Source organism: Leptopilina heterotoma, unplaced genomic scaffold (assembly GCF_015476425.1).
Source record: "Leptopilina heterotoma isolate Lh14 unplaced genomic scaffold, ASM1547642v1 Lhet_294, whole genome shotgun sequence".
In the NCBI taxonomy this organism is placed as follows: Eukaryota; Metazoa; Arthropoda; class Insecta; order Hymenoptera; family Figitidae; genus Leptopilina; species Leptopilina heterotoma.
In genome coordinates this window covers 811,493-836,166 of record NW_025110999.1, presented here as the reverse complement: position 1 = coordinate 836,166, position 24,674 = coordinate 811,493, and the positions used below count along the sequence as shown (strand labels likewise).

Genomic DNA, 24,674 nt, shown 5'->3' with positions numbered 1-24,674 from the left:
ATTAATATTGAGATTTAATATTCAAATTCAATATTGATAATTAATATTTAGATTTAATATTGATAATAAATATTGTGATTTAATATTGATAGTTAATATTAATATTTAATACCTATTAACGATTAATTATTAATAGTAACGTTGAGAAAAATTAACATTAACTATTTGACAAATTAGAATCTTTAAATTATCAAAGAGAAAAAATCGTGAATAACTTGTTGAATAGGAAAAGAAAATTATTCGAAGAATTTGAGAAAATTTTATAACTCACTTTTAAAAATTTACGGACAATAAGAAGGATAAATGAATATTAATGATTTATTTTGTAATTTTGTAAAATTTTAAGAATATTGAACGCACATATCGAATTCTAGTTCCGAAAGAAATTTTATATTATTTTAGCTCATTAGGTGATTAAAAGAATATCAATTTGTATTTATATTAATATATTATTAAATTTATTTTTTCTTTAATCGATCTTTTGATTTTAGGGAAAGAACTAGAATAATGATATGTGATTTTATTTCGATTAAATATTTTTCAATAAAAATATCGAAATTTACAAGTGAGTTATAATTTTGTGAGATATAAACTCTTTAAAATATCGATATAGATTGAATAATAGATTCACATTTTTACTAATGAAAAACGAGCAGATTGATTGATAAATTTTCAAGAAAGTAGGCAAAAATGCTACATATTTCTATTTAATGAAAAAAAGAAAGAATCATCTTTGCTTTAAGCAAAGTTATGATTTTTTTTTTAATAGATCAACAACTGTTCTACGCTAATATTATGTTTTTAAAATTAGATACCCTATCGTGCCTACAACTATTGTCAAAGATAACGTGAATGCAGGTAAAAGTACCTGTTTATAAAACGAGGAAAAGAAAAATCGTAGGAAGCGACTCCTTTATATAAGTGGCTATTTTATACCTACGTAAAAAAAACATGCATAATACACATTACACAAACATAATTATTACTAAAAAATAAACAGATTTTTCATTTTTTAGAATACGAACTATATTTACAGAACACTCCGCAGAATATAAAAAAAATAGGCAGCTAATTATTACATTATACATTTTTAATTAGAAGACAATTTTTCATTTATGCGATTTACTTGAAAGGATTTAGAGGCAATTTTAAATAGGCCTGTTGCAAGTACCAAAGTATTTGACTTTTGAAAAAAAAACAAAATAACAAGCACTGCTCAAAGTTGCAAAGTAGTTTTGAAAATAGAAACCAGATTGCATATACATAATATTATAGTGAACAAACTAGAAATTATTGGAAATTTTTAAAGCGCTCAAGCGAAATTTTATTGATTTTCATACTAGTTTTTTTTCAAATAAAAATTATTTGAAACTCGGAAATTATAATTGGACATGTGATAAAAGAGTAAATATTTCAATAAAAAGATTAATTATTTAAAGTAGATTAAAAACTAGAAAAATCGAGAAATCGACTTGAAAATTTAATTTAATATTTACCGGTGATGTCTTTTTGTATCACATGTCCTGGTGATAAATTTTTTATCGAAAATTTAAAATACTTTTAATTGTAAATAATTTTAGTTAATTTTTTTTTCAATCGAATTAGAAAATTTTTAATTTAGAAAAAATTTCTTTGCATTGAGATTAAAAAAGATTTTCTTGCTATTGAAAAAGGAAAGTTCGATTTCTTACAAGACACAAAATAATGTAACTCCAAGTTTGATGAAAAATGATTTTTTAAAGTGTCTTGCTCTTAAAGCATAAAAGACGAAAAAGAACGCTTTTAAATACCGGTGAAAATAATTTGTGAAACAAAAAAACAGTTTCAAATATCAAATATAAATTCAACTGCCAAATGTTAGAAGAAAGAAATTTAATTTGAAAATTCAGAATTGATTTTATGTAATAAATTATATATTTATTTCGATTATAAAAAGAGAATTCGTAATGGGTGTTTTAAAAAATCTAATTATGTTTTAAAATATTATACTTCAATCCTTCACTCATTTAGCTAATTTTGAATTTCGTTTTCTCCATCTCTATAATATGCCTTCCTTATAATTAATAAACTACATCAGATGAAAACGATTGTTTTAGCAAATTATAAGATTTTAGAAAAATTATTATTATATACGTAAAAGAGAGAAAAAGGAAAAAAAAGTTCATCAGAATTTGTAACTTCTGTTCGAAGTTTGCTTATACAATCTACAATGGTTTCACAGGATAAAACTAACTTATAATATAAAAAAAAATATATAAATATATTTACAATATGTGCTCAGATTAACGAAAATAATAATTATCGTTCAATTTGAGTTGCTGCTCTTTTAATTAAATTACTATCCGAATTAATTGGCAGCAAATTATTTACATAGATCTACTGTATTATTCTTCTTTTATGATTACAATTATTATATTATATTATATTATCAATATTATTAATTATTAATTATTAATTTTATTAATTATTGATTAATATTCTTATTATGAAAAAAGATATAAAATAAAAAATATGATTAAATGACTGAAAATTAATTTATATATTACATATTTTACAAATGGAATTTTTTCGATGACTTTAATTGACACATTATTACGTCCCTAAATTTTGAATAATAAAATTCACACTGCGCATCTAAATAAAAATGAAGTGAAAATGTGTCATAAGCCCTTAAAATTAATGTGTATATGAAATTAAAAAGAAAATCTTGTGATTAAATGAATGAAAAAAATCTTGTTTATAAATCGATGGCAAAATTGATATCTTTCGATATCTTTCACGAAGAAAAATTGTTATAAATAATGTTAAATGTTTAACTCATCATTGCTAAATAATAATGAAGATTAAACATACTGTATTAACTTAACAAATTTAGTAAGATATTGAAAAACTGTTAAAACATAGGAAAAATAAAAAGAAAAAAAAATTTAAATATGTGAAAAATTCCAGTACTTGAGAATCATGCAAAGTAAACTAAACAGCACAAGTTTTATTGAATTCCAAATAATGATTATTGTTGACAAACATTATTTGGTTGAATTCGTTTTTTGTTTTTTAATTCGTTGCCTTCAAGAACCACCAAAGAAGGTTTAAACGATTTATTATTAATTTTACACAAATATTATTGTTGAAAAAAATGGTAGGAAGACTATATTCGGGAGAAAATAAATTTTAATTTTTCAACTTTTGAAAATTATACACTATAATAGTTTTTTTTGTATTAAAAAAAAAACAATTTAAAATATGCATTTTTATCTTAATTCTTTATGTTAATATAACAATGAAAATTATTGTAACGATGAATACAGTGGCAATGTATTAAATAACAATATTTACCACCGTTAACAAAATGTAATTTTCCATCAATATTATTCATATTATAAATTTTTATATAATTGAAAAAACCTTTACAAATTAAAGTCAAGTAAAAGTTAATACAATTTGTGTTATTAATTTAATTTCTATATGAAATGTATATTTCCAAAAAACTTAGAGAGCAAAAAGAATAGAAAAAATTTAAAAGAAAAATAATTCTTAATTAAAAAAGCAAGCTAAAGCAAACTAAAATAGAAAAAGAAATAAAATAAAAATGAACTAAAGAAAATAAAATTAAACCAAAATAATATTTACAGAAAATCAAAAGTAGGCTTTTTTGACATTCATCTCTGAAATTTTTACTAAGTTCGATAATGAATGTTGGGAGTATTGAGCCTTTTTTATATTATTATATTTATAAAAATGTTATTAACTAACAATATTTTTAGCTTTTTATACGTTTTATAATAATAATAATAATAGATAACTTCTCCTAATTGACTAAAACTTAAATCTCGTTATAAAAAGAAAAAAAAATACTTTTTATATTTACAAAAAAACTTACTTATTATTATCATCATCAGTCGAATAATTGAGATCTTTATAAAGAACAGTAAATTTATCACATTCAGTCACTAAATCGTACGCACTGCCATAGGAGAGGATTTCCTTTTTCAAATTCTTCAATTTTTCGATTCCATTTTTATGAATTTTTGTTGTCATTTTCTTTTTATCGTAACGAACTGAAGTTATCATTTTATCTATTGTGTAATGCAGCCAAAGAATATTTGTGTAGGGCTCAAACGTTTGCCAATCGTTACTGTAAGCAATTTTCGATTAATTAATATATAAAAATAATTTTTTTTCTCAGAAAAAATAGGTAAAAGTTTAACGATAAAGAATAAAATATGAAATTTTAAATTAAATTTTAAAAAAATGCTTAAAAGTTACCTCAATTTATCTCTCATTAGACGATAAATTTCAAATTGGTATTCGCCCTCAGCAGTGAATAATGCGGGATCTAGTGCTAGATCATTGAAAATACAACAACCTTTGTATGACATTCGAGAAAGTGTGAAATCAATTATTGCCACCTGGAAATAAATTTCAATTCATTTTAGGAATTTTAAGTTAAAAGTTTATATTAGTGAAAAATTAGGAACTAAATCTTCTAATGGATTATAATTAAAAACAAATAATATAAATATAAAGTAAATCTAAATTATCGTTTTAAAATTGAAACCTAGATTTAATTCTATTTAATTTAATTTTTTTTAATTCTTTTTCAAATTAAAATCTAGATTTTGAGTTTTCTTTTTAAAATTAAAACCTAAATTTAAATTTACTTTTTAAAATTAAAATTTTCTTCAAATGAAAACTTGAATTTAAATTAAAATCTACATTAAAATTAAAAATTCACAACAATACCTTCAAACCATTTGTGGGTAAATTGATATCCAAATTTCCAAGTTTATAAGAAATTTGCGATTTTTTCGTTCTTGATATTAAAAGATTTCCCCAATGTAAATCCCGATGTTCAAATTCCAGACTTCTTTCTGCAACGGCCAATGCAATGGCTGCCTAAAAATATAGGGAAAGTAATTATTATAATATTCATAATTCTTTTTGCACCAAAACAAAAAAAGAAAAATCAAAACCTGAATGAAAATCGAATAACACTCGTTGGCATTTTGAAAAACGAAAGCTTCTAAATCCTGTCCACCGTTACCAAGTTCCAGTGAAATGTACAATTGATCATTTTCAAACATTGATGGACAATCGTTTTCCGATTTTTTTTCATTGTCATAAGTTTTCCAGTGTTCAATTAATTTTGTCGGATATTTGCCCATAATGCATTTTATATTTTTCACTTCAACAAAACTCGATGTATTGTATTTATCATTGAATCGAAGATCGTGAAGTTCCCTTTTAACGAGATTTGAAAATTTTTGATTAAATTAAAAAGAGATTATTATAAATAATTATTTATTATTATTACGTTAGTTAAAAACATTTTAAAAATATCAACTTCAATTTAGGATGAACAATTTCAGATTCAAAATTAAGAAAAGTTAGAAAAATAATTTAGAAAAATATTCATGATACTTACTTGGCAATTACAATTTCTGATAAAATTTCATGGAATTTCTTCTGCGGCTCTCCATTCACAAGATCATCACCTTCAATTGGAATAATCTTTATTACAGAACTTTCCGAATTTTCATTGTGAAGGAAAACTTCACCATAAACACCTTCACCGATCTTTCGACAACTCTTTAAGAATCTAGTGAAAGAGAAACAATAATTTTCAGTTAATTACAAAAGAACTGCAATTATAACATAAAAATTAAAAATATGCTCACATTTTATGAATGTTTAAACAACTTTAAAATATTCAAAAATATACTAACTTGTTGGGATAGCATTGTGCAAATGATAAATAGTCGGATTGATGGCATTTTTCTAAAACAACACATTTTGCAGTCGCAACAGGTTGAGAATCGACAGCTTCCAAAACGCTATCTTCTAAATTCTCCAAATTTTTTTCGGGTGAAGCTGAAAAATATTTTCAAGCTTTTATTTTCCCTTGTTTCAAATATTTAAATATCCTTTGAAAAATCAAATTTATTTTTCAATTATAAATTCATTAGAAACAAAATATAAAAACATTTAATAATTATGCATTTATTAATAAATAATCAAAAAGAGAAATTTCTACGAAACTAAATATTCTTTTTTTAAAAACTTTTTTTGTAAAACCTACCTGTAATATTCACATTTTCTTGTAAACTTAATGATTTTTGAGAAACCGTTTGACTCGAGGGAATACCGAAAGCCTCCAAAAATTGAGTATCTTCATCTTCGATGTCGAATTTATTAACATCGGGCACAACACGAATGGAAATCCTCTTAAAAACACGAAGAGGACTCGTTGATCCAATTGAAGTAAATCTCTCAATTCTCTGACTATCAACATTTCCATTCTCTTGTTTTTTTAAACAACTTTGTAAATTTCCTGAAAAAAAATAAACACAGTGTAAATAAATCGAATGGAAATTTACATGAATTAGTTAATTATACTAAACAGATAAATTAATAAACTAAAATAAATAAATTAATTAATTAAATTAAATAAATTCTAACGAATCGAAAATTGGACAAAAATTTAAATTGCCTTCTATAACCTACCCATTTTCAACTATTATCCTTCTAATCTAATTTTACAAAAAATAGAAAAAAAAATCTTTCCTATTTCTTAAAAAGTATATAAAATTTAGTTACAAAAGAATTAAAAATGCTTAAAAAAAAATTTACTTGTAAAATAAAAGTATAGAAAATCTTTGGTTTGACAGGTGAAAATAATTAGAAAATATTTTCGACTGTTTTTATCTTCAGTTAGAACAATTTTTTTCTGATTATAAACGAAGAGTATCTTCATCAGAAAATACTCTACGTTTTCAATCAGAAAAATTTTGTACTCAAACATAAAAATTGTAAAAAATAAAATATTTAAAAAATAAACAAATAAAAAAAAATAACTTTCCAAAAATTAAAATAAACTGAAAAAATTTATCTATTTTCAAAAAAATGAAAATATTAAGTAAAAAGTGATAATTAACCATTCCAGAAATCGAAATTATTCTATTTTGAGAAAGGAAAGAAAGTGAGTATTAAAAAAGAGAAAAATTATAAATCTTATTATTTTTATCTCAAAATAAATTCATATAAAGGTATAAAATATGAAAATGTTTTTTCTATTACCTTTATTTTGCATGTCGAGAATGGAAATAACGCTGTGCCTCCATTTCTTTCCTTTCCCAATAGAAAATCTATCGACATCATTTTGTGAATGAATATTATTTAAAATTGACAATGATCTTGCCCATGATTTACCGGGTTTCAAAAATAATTGTTGTTCCGGTAAATTTTCATTTAATGAACTATTCATTGAAGAATCTATAATTTTCTCCACATCCTCATTAGTATTAACAATTTCAATTTCATCCGAATGTCCACTTTCATTTTCCGAAATATTAGAAAGTTGTAATCCCCAATTTTGATAATTTTTACGTCTCTGCGTTATTCGAATTGAATCTCTTAAACCATTTAAAGATTCTTTTCGATTAATTTCACTATTATTATTATTATTATTATTCACAGCCATTGTTTGTGAATTATTTTCAGTACTTTTTTCATTTAATACATTTTGAGCAAATTTCTTCAATGTTTGGCTATTTTCGAAAATTACTGTTTCCGCATCTTCTACATCTTCTTCGGATGTTTGATTCTTTTTAAATTGTTTTACATACTTTTCGTATTGTCCACTTTTTTTATTTTTTGGTATATTTTCACTATTTTTCGATGAAGAGTTACTATTTTGAATTTTTGGTGAATCGTTGTCTTTTGTGGTAGAATTTGTGAAATTTGTAGAATTTGTAGAATTTACACTCTCGTTAATAATTGAAAGATCTGTTTTTTTCGGACACTCTAGTTTTAAAGGCGAAAGAATTACCGAAGCTTCTAAATTTGTTTTTGAATCCTCGGCCTTTTTGATTGAAGACTCAATTATCGAATCTTCTAGATTTGATTTACTGGTAATTTCACTCTCATTTGGATTAGTGGAATTATTTTCAATTTCAGAATCCTCATCATCATCATAATCGAGACATTTTCTAAGATTGGAATTTTCCAAAGTAATCGATTTACTTGTTTTTTCATCTAAACTTTTGTCGTTGAATGATGAATTATTTTTCGAATCCTCGGCAACAATGGAATAGACAATACTTGTGGGTATCGAAGTCATAGGCGATAGTTTCTTGAGTTCCAATTTTTGTTCAAAACCCTTCAAGTCACTTTGTTCTAAAATCGATGAATTTGTGATTGATTCGGGATATTCTAATTTAGTTAAATTCACCGATAATTTTGAAAAGTTCGATAAATTATTATTCGAATTTGATAAAGCAAATGAAGAAGAATTTATTTCATTCAAAGTCTTTGAATTGAATTTTGAATCGTCGAATAAGGAAGATGATTTTTCAAATTCTGGACTCTTGTTCAAAAATCTTCTGGTACCAACGTGACATGGTTGTAGGGAGATTTGTAAACTTTTATTCTTCGATTCACTCTTCAAACTAGAATCATTGATTGATGATGAATTATTTTTTGCGCTACTCTCAGAAAGTGATGATCGACTTTTCGTGAAATTTGATTTTTTATCTTCGAGGGGAAGCGATCGGAATTTTCTTTGAAGTGATGGTTCTTTAGCGAGTTGTGATTCACTGTAACTAATAGTTTCCCAATCGATTGACGAATAATCGGAGGAATTATTCCAAGTCTCGGTGTTCTCTTGATAATTTTCTGTACAATTATTTCTCGATTTGCTGAGTTCTAATCGAGTAGATGGTGCTTTAAATTGATTTGACGTTATTATTGATTCGACGGATTGATGGGGAATTTTATTACTCTCATTTATTGGCGATGGAATATTACTAATTTCTAAAGTCATTGGTAAACTTCCCTTTTTCTTCACTACTGGAGTACTACTTATTAAATTTCTAAACGACACTGATGGTGAATTTAATCGAGTTAAACTAACACTGCAATTTTTCAAAATTAACGGACTTTTAATTATTTCCCCAGCACTGGCAACTTTTCGTAATTGTTTATTATCCTTTTTTTCCGTTTGTAAATCACTTAGAAAACTATCAAACTTTTTAGTTGATTCGAGTATTTTAATTGATTTCTCCCTCGATGTTTGAGGACTTTTGTTGAAACTCTCTTCTATTCTAGACTTTTTTACCTTTCTATCTGAATTCTCCTCACATTTTCTTTTTGTAGTACTGCTAATTTTCTTTTCTGAATCTTCCTTTATCACATCAGGCACTGTCAAACGTGATATTTTAATTGAACAGGGTTTTATTTTCAATTCCTCTTTCTTTGGAATCCAATCACATGGTTCTAATGGAATTGAACATTTTTTTAATTTTGAAATTAAATTCACGGAATTTTCATTTAGTAATGAACTACTTTTAATAAAACTCAGTGAATCATCTTCAATTAATTGTTTTCTTTTCGCTAAAAGTTTTATTTTTTCCTGTCTTGGTTTCTTTTTTGGTTTATAAATTGATGATTCGTCATGAAAATTGGATTCTGAATCTTGTGTAATAGAATCATTGTGAGATTTTTCCTGTCTTGATTTCCTTTTTGGTTTATAAATGGATGATTCGTCATGAAAATTGAATTCTAAATCTTGTGTAATAGAATCATTGTGAGATTTTTCCTGTCTTGATTTCTTTTTTGGTGTATAAATTGATGATTCGTCATGAAAATTGGATTCTGAATTTTGTTTAATGGAATCATTGTGAGATTTTTCCGGTCTTGGTTTCTTTTTTGATTTATAAATTGATGATTCGTCTTGAAAACTGGATTCTGAATTTTCTTTAATAGAATCATTGTGAGATAATTCAGCAACTGGTGGTGCACTTGGTTGCTTCCTAAATTTAAAGTAAGGGATAATTAAATGTAAGTGTGAAAAATAGTGGATAATGAAAAATGATAAAAAGTTATTTATATTATAAAAATTACTCACTTAAATTCCTTATAGATACGATCAAAAGTTGTATCGAATGGATCGTCTAAAGTATCATTAAATACTTCCTTTTCCTTTATTTTTTTAATTGCCTTTGATTTTGTGCTTGCTGGTCCTTGAATTGTCGAGGAATCAAACTTGCCTTTGTTCTTACGATCGTAAGTTTTTACAACTTTACGATGCATTTTTTTAAATACTTAAAAAAGCAGGTAACAAATCGATAAATAACTATATCACTGTAGTTGAGTATTTTTTGAATTCAAAACATTTTGTTTAGAAAATTGAAATTACCTATTTATTGTTTGTTGTTTGCGAATATAAAAATTATGATTTTTTGAAAACTGTTAATATACAGGTTAACTGTAAATCACTTCTCCAGTTTTTTTCACATAAAGTAGATGCGATGCTTTCATAAATCACAGAAATAAAGGGAATTTTTTTTATAAATGAAAAATGTTATCAAAACACAACTGTATTGCAACCACATTACATTTTTGGAAAGACTTTTTCGCACTTATAGATAGAATCACTTCTTTTGGCACAAATTACACAAATTAATGAAGCTAATAAACATTAAATATTCGATTAATTTGTTTTCTACTTATATTTGTACTATATATTATAAAATAGATATAACAAATCCATTTTTTTAAATAGAAAATAACAGATTTTATCCCAATTTATGGCACTGGCATCTTGAAGTTGGTTTTAGAAAGGTTCGTTTTCATGTTTGGACAAAGAAACCTTTAAGCTTGTTTCAGAATTTCGTTATTAAGCCTGTTTCACATTCAAAAATATGCAGAAAATGAATGTTACGAAAATTGCCGTTAGTTCATCATGGCGCTTTATTAGCGATTTCTCCAATGAAGTCGATTATCTATATGAAGTTTTTAAATCCACAAACACGTGTTAGTGTTTTCGGTTGTTTTCCTATTGTCGTAACAATAATATTAATTTCTAAATGAATTAAAAGGTTTTTTTAAGGTCTTAGAATTTAGAAATTAAAAAAGCGGAGAATTTATAAGAAACTCAAAATGAAGAATCTAACACTTTATAATCAAGAAATACGTGAAATTTCCAAACGTGGACTTTCTACAGACGTCAATCATTATTGCCTCGATCCAGATAATGATGATTTTTATATTGAAACAGAGAATAATTTTTATCAAATACCTTCTGATAGTGAAAAAACAGAACATGCGGTAAATAGCGATCATTGTTGTCAAATAATCGGAATGTTCACATTTTTGAACAGAATTTATTATGCATCCGACAATGGAAATCTGTTTTGTTTTGATATTCTTGATCCAGAAAATTTCATCTTTTACGAAGAATTAAATGTCGATTTACATTGTATGAGTATTAGTCCTGATATGGATATTATTGTCGTTGTTACTAAAACAGGACAGATCGTTACACTTGATTTATCCTTAGAAGTTTTGTCGAAGGTAATTTTTCAATACCATATTTTTTACTATGAACGTTCTTTATTAAATTCATTTATTATATTTACATGGTGGCCACATGTCAGTAAAATCAGGGAAACAAAATTTTTGTCAGTAAAATCAGGAAAATTGATAAACTGAAACTTGTGACCATCCTGATTTAATAAATTATTTTATTTATTGTCTTTATGGTTCTTTATTTAGGTTGATTTATTTTCATCGGATTTTGGCGAAAAACAATTCGTGACTGTTGGTTGGGGGAAAAAGGAGACACAGTTTCATGGAACAGAGGGCAAAGCAGCGGCAAAAATAAAGCAGACTGTCTTTAGAAAAACAGAAACCGATGATGGAAAACCAAGAGTCACTTGGAATGGTGATGGTGCAATGTTTGCTGTTAGTTTTATAAACAATGAATCGGAAGCTCGACAATTTAAAGTTTACAATCGTGAAAATGTTTTACAATACACGAGTGAATTATTAGACGGTTTAGAGGAGAATATCTCTTGGAAACCAATGGGTAATTTAATTGCCACCACGCAAAAACAGCCGAATAAACACGTCGTTGCTCTATTTGAGAAAAATGGTTTAAAACACAGAGAATTCGCTTTACCCTCCAACCTGAAGTTAAAGGTCTCGAAAAACATTTTTTAAACTAAAATATACTACTAAATGTATATACTAAATTTTATACACTAAAATTTATGTATTAAATATTTACATTAACCATAAATATTTGTCATTAATATAAAAATACATCATTTTCACAGGTGAAAGATCTACTCTGGTCAGACGATTCAGAAATATTGGCAATTTGGTGTAAAAATTTAGAAACAGAAGAAACAATTGTACAATTATGGACAGAGGGAAATTATCATTGGTACTTAAAGCAATCGCTTAAGTTTAACAAAGACACTCCGGTACTTTATGTAAAATGGAGTAGCGCTTCAAAATCCGGCAATAAATTGATAGTTTTAACAGAAATGAATTTAATATCGTACACATTTCATTGGACAGTGAATTACAGTCGTGGTCAGGATTCAACTGATAAGGCAATTGTCGCTGTAATTGATGGCGAGAAAGTATTGATGACAAGTTTCAAAGATGGAATTGTTCCACCGCCAATGTGCCAAGAAAGTTTGGAAATGAATGGAATGATAAATTATATTCTCTTTGCTCCGCAAGAAGCAACAACAAAATCATCAATCAATTCAAATGCATTAATTTGCATTTCAGACAATTATCGAATGTCTATTTATGTGGATTCAAATGTAAATTTTGATTTATTTTATTTTTTTCAATAAATTTTAGAATTTTATCTATTTTAATAAGTAATAAATTTCCAGGAATCATATCTAAAGTATAAACTTCTGAAAACTTATGATCTTGAATTGGAAAATGGTATTTTGGATAAAAATATACCGATGAATCTGCATCATTTTTTGTGGTTTGAAGAAGACCGAATTTTATGTTCTGTGAATAATTCAATCTGTGTTATTCGCCTGGAGGATTTAAACAATACTGAATCCAATAAATTTTCCGTACAGTAAGTTTAAATAATTATACACTAAAAATATAAATAAATATTCAAAAAAGCAAAAGCAAAAAGTCTTTTAAGTTTCTATATTTAAGGATATATTTAATATTTAGTTTCTTTCTATATTTTCAAATATTGAAATAAAATTTATCATTAAAAAATTGATTCTACATTTTAAGTAATTAAATAATTTCAGGAAAGTGAAAGATTTTGATGGAGCAATACAACACATTGTTCCTTCGCCTAAAAAGAATTCAGCTTACATTATTGCCGGTGGCACTGTTTTTCGTTACATTAATGACGAATTTATTCCAATTGGTATAAATTTACCGGATGCTTGCAAAAAAGTGGAAATTATTGAAATCGAGAAAAAAGACGTGATTATTTCTCTCAGTCTAAGACAGCGTTTATTTATCGATGGAAAAGAAGTTTGTAACAATGTCACTTCATTCTACGTTCATTCTGACTTTTTACTTCTCACAACTCTTCAACACTCCCTGATATGTTTTCCTCTAAGTAAAAAGGGCATCGGACAAATAGCCGTAAATGATTTAACACTCAAACCATGGGAAAATGGCAATAATGAAATTTTACATTCAGGTATAGTTTTTGAATTTTAGTTTAGATTAAATTTAAAATTAGTGTTTAATTCTTGTGAAGTATTTTGTTATTTATTAAATTAATTGAATTCTCGCGAAAAATTTCAATATATGATATTTGAAAATAGTAAATTATAATTAATTAGTGTGTCAGTTTTTTCAATTTTGATTCTGAAATTATTAAAAAATTGAAATTAAATATTTCAGTTATTATTTTAATTTATAATTTTCTTTTAGAATTAAGTATCAGACGAGTTGAAAGAGGATCGATTTTAGTCCGTGCAATTCCAAAAGAAGCGCAAACAATTTTACAAATGCCACGTGGAAATTTAGAGTGTATACAACCGAGAGCTCTATCCCTACACATAATTGGCACCTACATTGACAATCAAAATTATAAATCAGCCTTTGATCTTATGCGAAAACAGAGGATAAATCTAAATTTACTCTACGATCACAATCCCAATTTATTTACAGAAAATGCAAAGTTATTTGTTGATAATATCGATAATCCATCATGGTTGAGTTTATTTCTCTCTGAATTGAAAGAAGAAGATGTAACCCAAACAACATATGCAAGTAGTTATCAAAATAAAAAATTGGAAAACAGTTCCGAGGAAAAAGGAGAAATTGATTTAAAATTAAAATTAAATAAAATTTGCGATATTCTAAGAAACATAATGGAAGAAAGACAAGATTCAAATCGTTTTGTTCAACCGATTTTAATCAGTTTAGTGAAAAAGCAACAGACGATTGCTTTTGAGGATGCATTGAAAAAATTGAAAGAAATAAAGAACAGTGAATTGGAAACAAATAATGCAGAACGTGTTTCTAGTGAAGAAGCATTGAAATATTTATTATATTTAGTTGACGTGAATGTTTTATTTGACACTGCTTTAGGAATGTACGATTTTGAATTGACAATGTTTATTGCACAAAAATCGCAGAAAGATCCAAAGGAATATATTCCTTTTTTAAATCATTTGAAGAATCTCGAGGAGAATTATATGAAATTCAATATTGATAAACATCTTAAACGTTATACGAAAGCTTTAGAGCATATTGTGAAATTAAATGAGAAATTTGACGAATGTTTTGAATTTATTAAGAAACATGATTTATACATGAAAGCACTTAATTTATTTAATTCCCGAAGCAATGAATACAGAGAAATTGCTAAAGCTTACGGTGAATTTTTTTTGAGTAAAGCAAAATATCGAGAGGCTGCAGTTATGTTCCATAAAGCCGAGTGCCTTAAGGAAGCTTTAAATGCTCATAAATTAGCCGGAAACTATCAGGAAATTATCATTACAGTCGTTAAAATGAATTTAAGGTAATTATTTTTCTGGAAAATTTTATTTAGAAGAAAATATATTTATTTGATATTTGATTAACATTTTAGTGTACCGGAAGCTTATGAAATTTATGAAGATTTGGTGAATCAATTGAGAGAAAATAAGAAGTATAAAGAAGCTGCAGAAGTATTAATGCAACATTTGAATAAATCAGAAGATGCTGTTGCTGTTTTGTGTGAGGGGAAAGTGTGGCGGGATGCTTGGAAAGAAACGTATTGTATGAAACGTATGGATCTAATTGGTGAGTCTTTTTTATTAGAATTAAAGATAATCTTTAATTTTTTTCCTTGCAAAATGTATTTTTATTTTATTCTTAAAACATAAAATTAATAGTTAAATATTTATATTTATGATTTAATATTTTTATTTTTAGAGACGCATGTAAAACCTGGAGTTCATGAGCATGCGAAAGATTTAATTGCATATATTGAAAGAACCAAGGAAGAATTCTGCAAATATAGAACGCGTTTAGCATTTATTAGAACGGACGAATATAAAAAACAGATGCAAATGAAAAATGAGATTCGCTTCGATAATGAGCCGGACGCTGCTCAAGGATTTAGTGATTTGATAAGTGAAACTTCAAGCATTGCAGGTTCAACAGTAACAAAAACATCTCAATCTTCTCGTTCCTCTGGGTATTTATGTTTATTAAATAATTAGCAAATATTACGCACGAAATGCTTTATTTCATTTATTATTGTTATGCGAATTTTACATTTTGTTCTTTTCAAATATCAAATTTTTTTCAGTGATTTCCGATTCAAAATTAAAAATATTCTCTTATTAACTAATTCAATATTATTATTATTTTTTATTGCTTTTTAAAATATTAGTAAAATTCTTTAAAACAATAAAATTATTTTCATGAATAGTAAAATTCTTGACGAAAATTCAATTATTTTCATAAAAATAAATATAATTTAATAAAAATCTTGACAAGATTTTAATTATTTTCATAAGAAATATAATTCTTTGTTTGAGTTTAATTATTTTCAATACAATTTAAATTAGTTAAATAATCTTTAACGTCCGAGATCCTTTTAATTTAAATGAAATTCCTCGAAAGAATTTAATTGTTTCAAAAATTGTTATATAGATTTCTTGACAAGAATTCAATTATTTTCATAAATAATTTAAAATTCTTTAGAGAAATTCAATTATTTTCAAAACTTTTGGTAAAATTCTTTCGAAGAATTCAATTATTTTCATAACAATTTTTTTATTTTATATTTTTATTAATAAAATTATTATTTTTTATGTATAAGAATTATTATTTGTTAGATATAAAAATTAATTTATTGTAACGTTTCATATTTCTAGGCGAACCTACAAATCTAGTAAAAATCGTAGAAAACATGAGCGTAAGCTTTTGAATTTGAAGGAAGGAAGTGTTTTTGAAGATTTGGCACTACTTCGAACTTTACATGAAATTATCGTCAGAATTTACGCACAAAAAGGTTTAATTTATTCTTATATTTATTATTAATTATTAAGTGAATCCCTATTAAATTATTAAATAATTTTTTTTAAGCAACAAATTTAACGTTAACTGGAAATTAATTTTAGAAAGACGATTTAATTTGATTTTAATATAAATTAATTTATTTTAAAAAATTCAATTTTGATTAATTTAATTTTTCTACAACTAAAAATATTGAATTTCCCCAATTTATCATAAATAAAATTAATTTAATTTCATTCAAACTTGAAGTTAACAAATAAATAAAATTGTTCGAAATTATTTTGTAAAAAAAATAATTTTTATACAACTTTTTTCAATTTTTCAGGCGAAGTCTCTTTAGTTGCAGAAATGCTTTTAAATTTCAACAATGAAAAACTAGGTGAGGAATTGAACAATGCTTATTGTTTATTTATAAATTTGATTGAGCGTTCAAAATACGAAATTTGGAATAAAAAGGATATCGATGAAAGACTTTCAATGGTAATTTTAAACAAAACTAATTACCTTTCTTTATAATTAAAAAATTAATTTTATTTCTATAAGACTAATTTTATTTCCTTTTATTCTACAGGCAAGTGATAATATCGAAAATTTACAAAATCCAATGCCAAAAAATTTAATTGGTAAGTCATCAAAATTAATTAATTTATTGAAACTTAACTTTTCGAATTTTAAAAAGCATTTCATTTTGAAAAACAAAACAGTTGAATTAATTTTGTCTAAATTCTTTTCAGAGCCGAAAATATTTTATCCACCTGAAATTAAATCAAGTTCATTGGGACTTGATATGTTTGCATCGAAGAAAATTGAGACGACTTAACTTTTTTTTATAATAATAATAAAAGTAAGTGACATTTATTTTTAAAAGAATAAATTTATTCTTATAATAGTTTTTAAAAAATAAAATAATTCTATTTTTTAGAATTATAACAAATTCTATTAGTGGAATTTCAGTATATTCGAATTTTCTTATTCTTGGCTCAAGTCCTATCATATGATCCTTTGTTCGAATTTTGACTGTATTTTGATTCGGGGATATTCTATTTATATTCTTAAGGGAAAAATATTTACAAAATTTTAATTATATGAAAATTAAAGTAAGTGAATGGTTTAATTAAACGAGAATAATTTTGATAGATGATGAATTTATTTACAAAATGGCAGACGAAATAGTTTTCATACCTAGAATATTATAAAGGTCAGTCGGTCGATAGTATTACGAAAAATTGACTATGAATAAAATCAAAGAAACGCTTTACATGTAGTTATCCTCTCGTTATTAATATTTTCTCTTTTTTTCCTTAGCATAAGATTTTTTTTTAATTTTTTTTTTTTTTTGCTATGCCTTTTCTAATTTTACATTTTGTCATTTTCAATTCATCTGTAATTTTTAAAGCGTACAACGCATGGCATAGCTTCATTTAAATTTATTCAAGGTGCAATATATATATTTGCCACATTCTTAAAATCTATTTATTATTTTTTTTTTTTGACAATATACAATATATATCTATATAAAAATAAAATAAACAAAAATTGCGTGCTGTGGCTAGTGAGAGTTAACTATCGACAGTGAAAGTTTATTTTCTTTCAAATAGTGCCAAATTCATTAAAAAAAAATAAGATAGAATAGTTTTGTCGAAATTTAAAACTCGGTAATCCATCGATAGATCAGTCTCTAGCCTCATATCACCGACGTTAGCAAACTAAAGTCATTATTTCTAATATTTAGATAATTAAAAATACGAAAAAAAACTGTGTCTCACGTCAAAACGCCAGATACTCTAATTAATGACTATCGAATTACTTTTTTCTTTTTCTTTCTCAAACACACATATTTGCTTTTCATAAGCACGTTATATTATTTAAAAAAAGCAATCAAGCTATCTTCGCTTAAGAAGAAACTTAACAGAAACACTTTCCATTAGAACAGAAATTCATAGATTTTCTTTCATTAACATTTTTTTTGCAAAAAGTGTATGAAAAATAGGGTTGAGAATAGCTATTTAAAAAATAATTTTAAAATCGTCGATGTATTAAGGCTGGAAAAAATTTATATAATTAAAAGTAAACAGCTTCGCAGTTTTTTTTTTCTAAATGTCAAATTACCGAAAAATTCTATTGTAAGTAGGAATCTAAATACACCGTTTCTCTATCTAACAAACTACAATTAGGGGAAAGAAAAAATTATTTTCTTCACGATATAATTTTGTTTCTTTAAACGAAACAATTTCGTGAATAGTTCAATTTTGCATGCAGTGAAATATTGACTAAGGTATTGAACATTACCTATTTAAAATTCATATAAGAGTTTATCTGTCGTATCCCTTATTCTTCATTTTTTTTTAAAAAAACTAAACTCAATTTAATATGTATATTTATAAATATATTACACTTTCAAGCCTGCTTTTTCTTTGCCAATGCAATCATTGTTGGCGATTTGAGTTCTGTTCGTAAACTTACTCTCATGTGTTTTGTTAATGTATACTTCTTTCTCACGGCTTGGTACTTGCTTTTTTCTGCTTCCAATACAATTGAGGCAATCTCATGCACCACAGGCAAAACCTCTTCCCTTTTGTATGTTGTATAATACCTCAATGTTGATGTCCAAATTTGTTTTCCCTCGTCGCACTCTTCATTTCCAATAACACTGCAATTTTTTTTTTAATGTGAATTAGAATTTAGTTTTGAAAATTTTCTACATGCAGGCTTTGCACTCGTTAATTAATTGAAAAAAAGTAACAAAAAGTAGCAAAAAGTAGCCATCGAAAAATTAAATTTAACGACTAAAAAATATTTACATTTTACATTTTTACAATTTTGCAAAAACTTAATTTTTTCGGAATATCTAAATGAAAGTTATTCAAAACTTCAACAAGTTTTTTTTAAAGTAATATTAGAATACAAATTGTTATTTATTTATCCACAAGAATCAAAATATTTAATAATTTCAATGAAAAACCTTATGAAATGTAATTATTTCTAAAAATTATAACTGCAATATTTCCAAAATTCGTATTGAAAATCATTAAATTTTTTTCAGTAATTTAATTAAATTTATATTGAAAATAATTGAATTCCTGTGAAAAATATAATTATTTATGAAAGTAATTGTAAAATATTGCAATTTTTGAAATAATTTAATTCAAAATTATTAAGTTTTAAAAATAACTAAATTCCATTAAGAAAATTTATTGAATTTTATTAAAAATAATGGAATTCTTGCCAAGATTTTTATTATTTATATGAAAATAATTGAATTTCTGTGAAGAATTTCATTATTTATGAAAATAATTGAATTTCTGTAAAGAATTTTATTATTCATGAAAATAATTCCATTCTTGACAAGAATTTTATTATTTTTGAAAATAATTCCATTCTTGCTTAAAATTTTATTATTTATAAAAATAAATCTATTCTTGCCAAGAATTTTATTAAATTTTTTTAAATATTTGAATTGTTTGGAAGAAAATTAAAATTGTTTCGGGGAATTTAAATAAAATTGTTTTGAAAATAATTGAATTCTTCAACAGAATTTTACCAAAAGTTTTGAAAATAATTGAATTATTTTAAGGACTTTTATTAAATGTTCTAAAAATAACTAAATTTCATCAAGAAAATTTATTGAATTATATTAAAAATAATGGAAGTAGTAAATAGTAGATTTTAGCAGATGAGTGCAAAGCCTGTACGTGATTAAATTTGAGTCACAATTTCAAATTACAATTAAATTTAAAAAATATTCTCGACAGTCGAATTTTTTAATTAAAAACCAAAAAAGTAGGAAAAAGGAAAAAATAGAAAAGCAGATAAAGGTACTTACAAGAAAGACAGATAAATAGCAGCTGCTGCAATTAAACTAGGATGGTAGTGACTTGTGTCATAATTTACAATACTCAGCTCCAAAAAATACTTAGCCATCGTATGATGAATTCCAAGAGCCTAAAAAGTGTAATGGAAATTTGTATTCAATTGTAAATTATTTTTTAAGGATTATTTTAAGGACGATTCAAAAAAAGTATATCAGAATCATTAAATTGCTAACCTTTCCAGCTTTGCTGTACCGCCTCAAAAAATGAAGAGGGAGAGGTTTTCCGAAGGAGTAGTTTAGCGTTCTAACAATTAGCATTTCCATTTGAAGAATTTCCATTTTCGAGTATGCGTTATCAGTGATGTAAACAAAATCACTAATGTCTGGAGAGTACATTTCTTCGTATTTGCTTGCTATAAACATTGCAGTGACTCCTACTAATTGCAATCTTTTTTTATCTATCGAGCAGAACGCCTGAAAAAAAGAAGCAACAAATCAAATTCAACTTCTTAGCGAATCAGTTTTTCTTTTCTTTAAAAAAAAGTTCTTTTCCTTAAAAAAAGTCTTTCTTTAAAAAAAAGTATTTTTTTCAAAAAAAACGAGGAAAAAATCATTTTCCAAATAAAACAAACCTGCAAAAAGCGATCGATGATAGAAGTGGTTAGATAAAGTGTTTCTTGCATCAAGCGAAATTGTTGATGAACTTCAACAAGCCAGTCAACAAGAACTAGCCTCATTTTTGGCGTAACCTCCTGTCCGGCCAAAAAACCTTTCTTCACAGGATATTCCCTTTCTAATTTTCTAAGATAATCATAAATATCATTGCTGTAAATTGACACTAGAATGGGATTCTCTTTGTCATCCTCGTCGATATCCTCAACTTCTAAGAGGTCAGATGAAAAAGATTCAACTTCCTTTCTTAATTCAACTTCTTTTCTTATTTCAGAGATAACATCAGTTTTTACCACTGGTTTTACAACTTGAACTGGTAATTTGTCCTTCTCCGTTTCTTTATTGCATTGTTCCTTTAATGTTGGCTTCTTTTGTCCATTAGCAGGCAATAAACTTGATTTGTGAATTGGATCAACACCCCGATGAATTGTTACTTTATTTCCTATTTCACCCAAAGCTGGTCTTCTCGATGGCTTTGGTACACCAAGTGCTGTTGATTTAGCATTTTTCGTGTTCTCCTGATTCAGGATATTCTAAAATTTAAAAAAAAATGCTCGAAAATATTTTTCATTCTTTCGAAAGAAAAAATTGTATTTCTAATATAGATTTGAAAAGAAAATATAGATTCTCTCTCTTTCTCTGGATGAAATATAGTAAATATTTTGATGTTTGTTTCTTTATAGGCGTGTGAGGTCAATGAAAATAAAATTATTTCTCCCCTCTAAACAAAAATATAATTTACTTAGAAGAAAATCTTTTTGTTAATTTAATATAACGAAAATTTAATTACAAAAAATTATTATTGTTTGGAGTATTATTAATTGTCGTTAAAAAAAAGCAAACACTCGGACAATGGAGCTTTTTGTAATAAAAAAAAAAAACTCTTTTTTTGGATTAAAAGAAAAAAAACAAAGAAAGTAAGAATATGTTCTGTCAAAAATTGTAAATAAATTGTGAAATTAGAAAAAATATTCAAAATAAGATTGGCGTGGTTTTTTTGATTACAAAGGAGGGCATTTAAACGACTCTTTAACGGTCACGCGTTCCCCACTATAAAAAAGTTATTATCTTCTTTTTTCGAAAAATATTTAAGACTTACCGTAACTGCAGTTCGATTTCTTAATGCCATTGTAATTTTTATCCTTGGGTCAATCAAAAACTGCTTAAGGAGATGTTCCTAAAACGAAGCCGAAGGCAACAAATGATTTAACGGACTTCTGAATAACGTCTCTGTTTGAATTTGTTTAGTTGCTGACTGTTAAATGGGCGAGATGAAGGTGGAGGGAAAGAGGATGATGACACGCCGGAAGTTAGAGCCGAAGTTAACCGAAGTTCGTCGACTTTTGTCGATTCAATCGTTCCTGACTATTTCATTGGTCAGACAATTTATCTTTTCCAAAAAGATCTAAAGCTATTGGCTTAGAAGAAATTTCTGGAAAAATTGTTACTGGCCTGTGTATTTGACTTAAGGTTTTTCCAAACAAAATTAAATAGAGACTAGTAGCGCCACGGAAAATTTGGGAAATTGAAGTGTCTTAAAAAGAGGACACTCTTTTGATAATAACTTTCAAGTTCAATTCTATATATATATTAATTTATACCAGAAAATTTGTTTATGATTGTTTGTGATATTGTGAATTTGTGATTACTGATTAGTAAAGATTTCGAATATAATTAGGAATAAACCACTGCCGGTTTTATAAATTTTCGATACAAAAGAAGTGAGTTATTGCAAATATAAGAAATTAATAGTACAAAATGGTGGATTATAGTAAATGGAAAGATATAGAGGTAAGAAAAGCTGACTTAATAGAAATTGAACGAATTGAACGTTCTCGAAAGAACGTGGTTATCTCCATTAAGATGACTTATCTGATTTTCAATTAATTAAAATATCTAATTAGAAAAAAAATTATTTATCATTTTCCATTGAGAATATAATTCTTTTTTCTTAATTGACTTTTTGCTAAGCTATTATATTTTCGAAATATAGCAATTTTTTTGGAGCATAAATAAAATTTAGTTTTTTTTTTTTATTATAAACGTTAATGTCTCGAGTAAAAGTGGGAAATTCAGTTTTTCTCTTTAAAAAATAATGTTTTAAAACAGATTTCAGATGACGAAGATGATACTCATCCTAACATTGATACACCATCCTTATTTCGATGGCGTCATCAGGCGAGAGTTGAGAGAATGGAAGAGCGTAAGCGGGAACAAGATGAACACGAAAAGAAAAAGAAGGAGTAAGAATTTAAAAAAGAAAGAATTAACTTGAATTTAAAAATAGAAAGTAAATATTATTAATTGACATTATTTTCAAAAACAGGACAGTAAAGAAATTAAATGAAACTAAACAAAAACTTGAAAAGTTAGAAACTGATAGTAACAAAGCTGCAGATTTATCAGATTTAAAGAAAGCCCTTCAAGATCTTGAGAAGGAGGAGAAGAAAATAACTCAAGACGAGGAGGAAATGAAAAAGAAGGAAAAATTAACACCATGGAATGTTGATACTATTGGTCAAGAGGGTTTTGCCAAAACAGTTATTAATAAAAAATTACCAAGAAAAGATGAAGAGGCATTGTTGAGCGATGAGGAGAAAGAAAAAAGAATGAGACAATATGTTAAGGAGAATGAAAAGAAACTTAAAGAATTTGGAATGTTGAAAAAGTACGACGATAGTAAACGATTTTTACAGGATAATTTACATCTTGTCTGTGAGAATACGGCCAATTATTTGGTACTATGGTGCATAAACTTGGAAATGGAGGAGGTATTTATACGTAGAAAAACAAACCTGTCATTTCCCTGACTTTACTGACATGTGGCCACCCTGAACAAATTCAGAAAGATTCTAATTTAGTTTTACATATTGTTTTTAAATTTAATAATTCTTTTTTAGAAACACGATTTGATGGAACACGTTGCACATCAGTGCATATGCATGCAGTATATTTTAGAATTTTCCAAACAATTGGATGTGGATCCAAGAGCTTGCGTTGGTTCATTCTTCAGTCGTATTCAAATTGCCGAAGTTGAATATAAAACATCGTTTGATGACGAATTGAGATCCTTTAAGGAAAGAATTCGAAAACGAGCAGCAGAAAAAGTTGCCGAAGCAATTAAAGAAGCTGAAGAGGAAGAGAGAAAAGCACGTCTAGGACCTGGAGGTCTTGATCCAGCAGAAGTCTTCGAAAGTCTTCCAGAGGTAAATTTTCTTCTTTTTTCAAGAAAAAAAAAATTTTGGAAATAAATTTAAATTAAATAATTAAATTTGTTTGCAGTCTTTAAAAAAATGTTTCGAGTCACAGGATATACCTTTATTGCAAGAAACAATTGGAGCGATGCCAGAAGAGGAGGCACGTTATCATATGAAGCGATGTATTGACAGTGGTTTATGGGTTCCTGATGCAAAGGCAAAAGAAGAAAGTGCAGTCAAGGAGGAAAAGGAAGAAAAAAAAGTGCCAACAGACGACTGAAAACAAAAGAGGTGATGTTGAATAATTTTTCCCCAAAAACATAATTTTAATACATTATTACTTTATATAAACTAAAGTTACGAGAAATAATTCTCAGAAGATAATTTGAATAATTTTTCTATTTACTCGAATTCATTTTAATAATTCAAATTCTTTTATTTCTTCATGTGAATTTCGTCTCTCGCCTCGTGAATTTTTGACACATATATATTTAAAAAATTACAAGTAAATTTAATGTTACTCTAAAATATTCATAATTATTAATCAATTTCAAATTAAAAACATTAAATGTTGAAATTTATTTTTGTCTTTGTCAGGTATTTGTCATGTATATATAATGAATAAATTGATTTGTAAATAATTTGCTATTAATTTTATCAATTTTTATTGGTAAAAAACAATTTTTTCTAAT

At 26.0% G+C, this 24,674-nt stretch overlaps 4 protein-coding genes across 8 annotated transcripts; 2 read left to right on the top strand and 2 right to left on the bottom strand.

The window, feature by feature from the left end:
- Positions 1-61: 61 nt before the first annotated feature.
- LOC122504373 (hybrid signal transduction histidine kinase M) lies at positions 62-10,604 on the bottom strand. 3 transcript variants are annotated; one of them, XM_043615460.1, is made up of 10 exons: positions 10,196-10,604; positions 9,905-10,100; positions 7,078-9,809; positions 6,080-6,331; positions 5,727-5,871; positions 5,426-5,599; positions 4,974-5,241; positions 4,744-4,896; positions 4,267-4,409; positions 62-4,135 (listed from the first exon to the last, which is right to left on the bottom strand). In XM_043615460.1, exons 2-10 carry the CDS (start codon positions 10,087-10,089, stop codon positions 3,877-3,879), a joined length of 4,311 nt encoding a protein of 1,436 aa, XP_043471395.1. In that variant the 5' UTR covers positions 10,090-10,100; positions 10,196-10,604; the 3' UTR covers positions 62-3,876. The 3 variants fall into 3 exon arrangements, with proteins under 3 accessions (XP_043471395.1, XP_043471396.1, XP_043471394.1); XM_043615461.1 differs by having other exon boundaries at positions 7,210-9,809; positions 9,905-10,604; XM_043615459.1 differs by having other exon boundaries at positions 63-4,135; positions 9,905-10,604.
- Positions 10,605-10,802: 198 nt separating this feature from the next.
- Positions 10,803-22,495, top strand: LOC122504396 (putative elongator complex protein 1). Of its 3 annotated transcripts, none has more exons than XM_043615494.1 (13): positions 10,803-11,352; positions 11,554-11,979; positions 12,117-12,617; positions 12,693-12,892; positions 13,080-13,483; positions 13,720-14,815; positions 14,885-15,078; positions 15,211-15,475; positions 16,161-16,297; positions 16,628-16,782; positions 16,874-16,925; positions 17,037-17,146; positions 22,034-22,495. In XM_043615494.1, the coding sequence occupies exons 1-12, from the start codon at positions 10,939-10,941 to the stop codon at positions 17,120-17,122; spliced, it is 3,930 nt and encodes a 1,309-aa protein (XP_043471429.1). In that variant the 5' UTR covers positions 10,803-10,938; the 3' UTR covers positions 17,123-17,146; positions 22,034-22,495. The 3 variants fall into 3 exon arrangements, with proteins under 3 accessions (XP_043471429.1, XP_043471430.1, XP_043471428.1); XM_043615495.1 differs by lacking the exon at positions 22,034-22,495 and adding an exon at positions 17,225-18,482; XM_043615493.1 differs by lacking the exon at positions 22,034-22,495 and having other exon boundaries at positions 17,037-18,482.
- LOC122504397 (G2/mitotic-specific cyclin-B) lies at positions 17,431-22,051 on the bottom strand. Its single transcript, XM_043615497.1, has 5 exons — positions 21,885-22,051; positions 20,746-21,318; positions 20,348-20,587; positions 20,126-20,244; positions 17,431-18,952 (listed from the first exon to the last, which is right to left on the bottom strand). The coding sequence occupies exons 1-5, from the start codon at positions 21,912-21,914 to the stop codon at positions 18,700-18,702; spliced, it is 1,215 nt and encodes a 404-aa protein (XP_043471432.1). The 5' UTR covers positions 21,915-22,051; the 3' UTR covers positions 17,431-18,699.
- Positions 22,405-24,623, top strand: LOC122504398 (hsp90 co-chaperone Cdc37). Its single transcript, XM_043615498.1, has 5 exons — positions 22,405-22,576; positions 22,895-23,028; positions 23,112-23,556; positions 23,686-23,991; positions 24,068-24,623. Exons 1-5 carry the CDS (start codon positions 22,544-22,546, stop codon positions 24,260-24,262), a joined length of 1,113 nt encoding a protein of 370 aa, XP_043471433.1. The 5' UTR covers positions 22,405-22,543; the 3' UTR covers positions 24,263-24,623.
- The last annotated feature ends 51 nt before the right edge of the window (positions 24,624-24,674 follow it).